Source organism: Benincasa hispida, chromosome 9, assembly GCF_027475165.1.
Source record: "Benincasa hispida cultivar pf3 chromosome 9, pf3_genome.v1.1, whole genome shotgun sequence".
In the NCBI taxonomy this organism is placed as follows: domain Eukaryota; kingdom Viridiplantae; phylum Streptophyta; class Magnoliopsida; order Cucurbitales; family Cucurbitaceae; genus Benincasa; species Benincasa hispida.
In genome coordinates, this window is record NC_143486.1 from 69416875 (window position 1) to 69421321 (window position 4447).

At 30.7% G+C, this 4447-nt stretch overlaps 1 protein-coding gene across 1 annotated transcript; it reads left to right on the forward strand.

The window, feature by feature from the left end:
- The first annotated feature begins 2541 nt into the window (after positions 1-2541).
- LOC120087173 (putative sugar phosphate/phosphate translocator At5g25400) lies at positions 2542-4184 on the forward strand. Its single transcript, XM_039044079.2, has one exon. The coding sequence runs from the start codon at positions 2716-2718 to the stop codon at positions 3763-3765; it is 1050 nt and encodes a 349-aa protein (XP_038900007.1). The 5' UTR covers positions 2542-2715; the 3' UTR covers positions 3766-4184.
- The last annotated feature ends 263 nt before the right edge of the window (positions 4185-4447 follow it).

Here is a 4447-nt window from a genome sequence, read left to right on the forward strand (position 1 = left end):
AGGATTGTCTTCGAACAAAAAAAAAAAAAATGAAACAACTTATTAATAAATATAGAAAATGTCACTATCTATCATCAATGATGATTGATGTCTATCGCGGTCTATCGTCCGTTGATAGATGTCTATCGTAGTCTATCACGGATAGACACTGACAATTTATTATACTTGAAAATATTTTCAGCAATTTTACTATTTAAAATAATTACCCTCAAATAAGCCAATAGATAATTTATGCAATAGAGTATATAAATGTATCAATATGAAGTAACAAATTTACCATTATTTATTTTTAGGTAAATTTGAAAAAAAAAATGGTATTTAGACTAAGTATGCTACTATCATACTAAAAAAAAAAAGTACGCTACAATCATAAAGATGTTATATTATTGTTATATAACAATGTAGAGATAAGGGATTGAAACCTCAATCTAAAATAAAGTAATAGATATCTTTACCTACAAAGCATAAACCGTGTTCGTATTAAAAAAAAATTATATTAAAGTTATAAGAATGTTGAACTACCATTTGGTTGTTGTAATTTTTTAATTTCATTTCATTTTATTCTATAGAATTCTAAATATTCTAACTATATTCTTGTGTTTCTAATTAGGGGTGTACATAAAAGCACCGAAAACCGATCGAATTAAGGTCGATTGGTTAGACTAGGGGTTGATTGGTTGGTTTTTGGTTTTTCTGGGTTTTTTTTTTTTTTTTTTTTTGAAAACCGACCGACCGACGCATATATATTTGTTTTTGTTTTTGTTTGTTTGTTTGTTTTTCAAATAAGTATAAAAGCAAACACATTACCACTAACCAAGCCTACTATTTTAATATTGATTTATTATTATTTTTTATGTTGCCTAATTTTTAAACCATTACATGATTTATTTAAATTTTTCATAATAAAAATGATTGATTTAAAATTAAAAAAGTTGTTAATTTTATTAACCTAACAATACCACATTATCCATTCATCTTTTCCTTTCATTCAACTTGGCTCTTCTTAAAAAGAAAAAAAGAAAAAAGAAAAAAGACCAAATCGACCCGACCAATATAAAGACAAATTTCACACTATTTTTTTTGGTCGGCTTTCGATGCCGGTTTCCTCCCTAAAACGATACTGACCGACCGATGTACATCCTTATTTCTAATAAAGCTTAAAATCAGTCCTCCGAAGTTAATTTATGTGGAATTTAATTAAATAATGACAATAAATTTCATAAAAGAATATATAACGTGTCTATGTTTTTCAAAATGTATAAAAGCAAAGATCAACAGTGATTTTTTCTTTTTAATAGAAAAAGTATAAATTAACTGAATTTTGCGATCTCAGTTGTTTATTAATAAAGTTTTGAAAAAAGTTATAAATATAGTAAAATTTGTAATTGATTTTTTTTCCCAAATTAAAATTTGGTACTGAATTATCCGTAATTTTTTAAAAGGGAAATTATCCATATCTTCAAAAGTCATTATTATCATTCCATATATGATATATAATAATATACACACATGCAAAGGATATACATAAAAATGATATAATGAAAGATTAAAATATCGTTATGGTCTAAATCTTAAATTTAGTCCATATCATTAGCTTATTGTTAATTTTTCTAAAAATCTTTTATTATCTATTAGTGTATTTTCTATAAATTTTAAAGATACATCCATATATTGTATTTCTTTAAATAAAAATTATTATTATTATTATTTAGTCTTTTATAATAAAATAAAAATAAGATTATTATCTCAAAAAAAAAAAAAAAAGTAAGGGACTAAATTTAAGATTCAATATAAACACGTTGACTAAACTTATAGACACGTATAAATATAAAAAAAACTAAAATTAAAAAAATTTCAAAATATAGTATCCAAAATGATATTTTTAATTAAAAAATATCCTACTCTAAGACTACATTCATCAATCCATAATGAAAATTGGTTTAATCAGAATGAAATTTCATTATAAATAAATCATAATGAACAAAAATTGCAAATGTAATTGAATTAGTTTTGATCATATTTACTTAGAGTAATGAATTTACCACATTTACTGTAATGACTCTAAACGGTAATAATAAGTATAAATATGATAGATTCATACATCTCATACTTTAATAATATATTAACGATAACAATAATTTTTAATATAGATTGGGCCGTGGGCCCTACAGAAAACATAATAAATAACCAAATTCATTTATTTTTTTTAATGTAAACGTAGTCTAATTGTATAAAGGAATTTTAAAATATTTAAAAAAGAGTAGAGAATAAATAGAATTCAATGATTTCAAAATGAATTTAATCTAAATACGCTCAAATAATTTTGTTTTGAAATTCAAATTCAAACATGGCAGTCCCTGAGTGATTCAAGAATTTGGACACAAGACAACAAAATAAGACATATTCTTCCCATTTTCGACCCCACAATTTATTTATTATTTCATCGTTGCACCAAAACCCAATGAGAAAATAAATAAATAAACCTAAAAAAAAAAAAAAAAAAAAAATCAAACTAGAATGGATCTATATTAGACTTCCCTAAAGTTCCTTCACCACTGATTCTCAATTTATTTATTCTCCCAGATTTCTCTCCCTTTCCTCTCTCTGTCTCTTTCTTCTTCCCTGATCCGTACTCAAATCGAGCTCAGTCCCTTTCTCTGAATCCTCCATTGTTGATTCTTCAAATTTCTTTTTCTTCTTCTTCAATTTCTTTCAATGGGCAAAGGCGGTTCTCTCAGTGACAATGTTCTGAAGAAGATCATTCTCTCTTACACCTATGTCGCCATTTGGATCTTCCTCAGCTTCACCGTCATCGTCTACAACAAGTTCATCCTCGACAAGAAGATGTACGATTGGCCATTTCCGATTTCCCTCACCATGATCCATATGGGTTTTTGTGCTTCTCTCGCTTTTCTTCTCATTCGCGTCTTCAAGCTCGTCGAACCAGTTTCAATGTCCAGAGATCTCTATCTTTCCTCTGTCGTCCCAATCGGAGCTCTCTATTCTCTCTCATTATGGCTTTCTAATTCCGCTTACATTTACCTCTCTGTCTCCTTCATTCAGATGCTCAAGGCTTTGATGCCGGTCGCTGTTTATTCGATCGGTGTTCTCTTGAAGAAAGAAGGTTTCAAGACCGAAACAATGGTGAATATGCTTTCGATTTCGTTTGGTGTTGCGATCGCTGCTTATGGTGAAGCGAAATTTGACGCCTGGGGTGTGGCTTTGCAACTCGGTGCCGTTGCATTCGAGGCAACTCGGCTTGTTCTGATCCAGATTTTGCTTACATCTAAAGGAATTTCATTGAATCCAATCACTTCTTTGTATTACGTTGCGCCTTGTTGTTTTGTTTTCTTGTTAGTGCCGTGGATCTTCGTCGAGTTCCCAATTTTGAAGGCTACATCCAGTTTCAATTTCGATTATGTGATTTTCGGTACTAATTCCTTCTGCGCATTTGCCCTAAATCTTGCTGTGTTCTTACTCGTCGGAAAAACCTCTGCCCTAACGATGAATGTCGCCGGCGTGGTAAAGGATTGGCTTTTAATCGCCTTCTCGTGGTCGGTGATTAAGGACACTGTGACTCCAGTCAACTTGTTTGGCTATGGTCTGGCTTTCATTGGAGTTGCGTATTACAATCACTCGAAATTGCAGGCGCTGAAGGCGAAAGAAGCTCAAAAGAAGGCTGCTCAGGCCGATGAAGAGACCGGAAAATTGCTGGAGGAAAGGGAGATCGACGGATTGGGGAAGAAGAACGAATCTGATGATTGAATTCAAATCTGAAACAGACACAGAACTTAGCAATAAATCAGGAAGAAGAAGAAGAAGAAGAACAACAACAAGAACAACAAAGAGAAGGATCAATATGGAGAATTGGGGCAGCTGAGGAATTTGGGATCTCTTCTTCATCAACTCAAATTCAGGTTGTTTTCTGAATTTCATCATCCTCCATTACTGTTACTTCTGATTGTTAGTAATATTATTAGGTGTTTGGGATTTGCTTCTGTTGATTGATTACAATGGCTGCAGCCATTGATGAATCTGATGTGTTTGTAGAATTAGAGAATCTCAAATGCCATTTTTTTCTTTCTTCACAGCATCATCATCCTCTTCCCTTTTTTTCCAAGTTCAATTTCTTTAGAAACTTTTTTTGATTCAATGAAGGGTTCAGTTCAGTGCTTATTTATTCACTTTAGGGGTTGTATTCCATTGTTCTCTTGTTAATGTCTTAATGATACTTTGGATTAGATTATTTGGCTTTTATGGATATTGAGCAATAAAATTATGTTTAGTTGTTCTGATTAACACCAATGCTGATCTAACAATTGATAGCCTAGAAGGCTAGAGCTAGATCTTCTTTTGTTTGGAAGATTCCATTCGATTTATAGATGTGGATCTTGGACTTATGAAATGAAGATATTCTTGAAATTCCAAAGACTAAGTGAATTATGCG

Bases quoted from the DNA above. Each gene is read 5' to 3' on its own strand.
- LOC120087173 (XM_039044079.2), top strand. From the start codon at position 2,716: ATGGGCAAAGGCGGTTCTCTCAGTGACAATGTTCTGAAGAAGATCATT.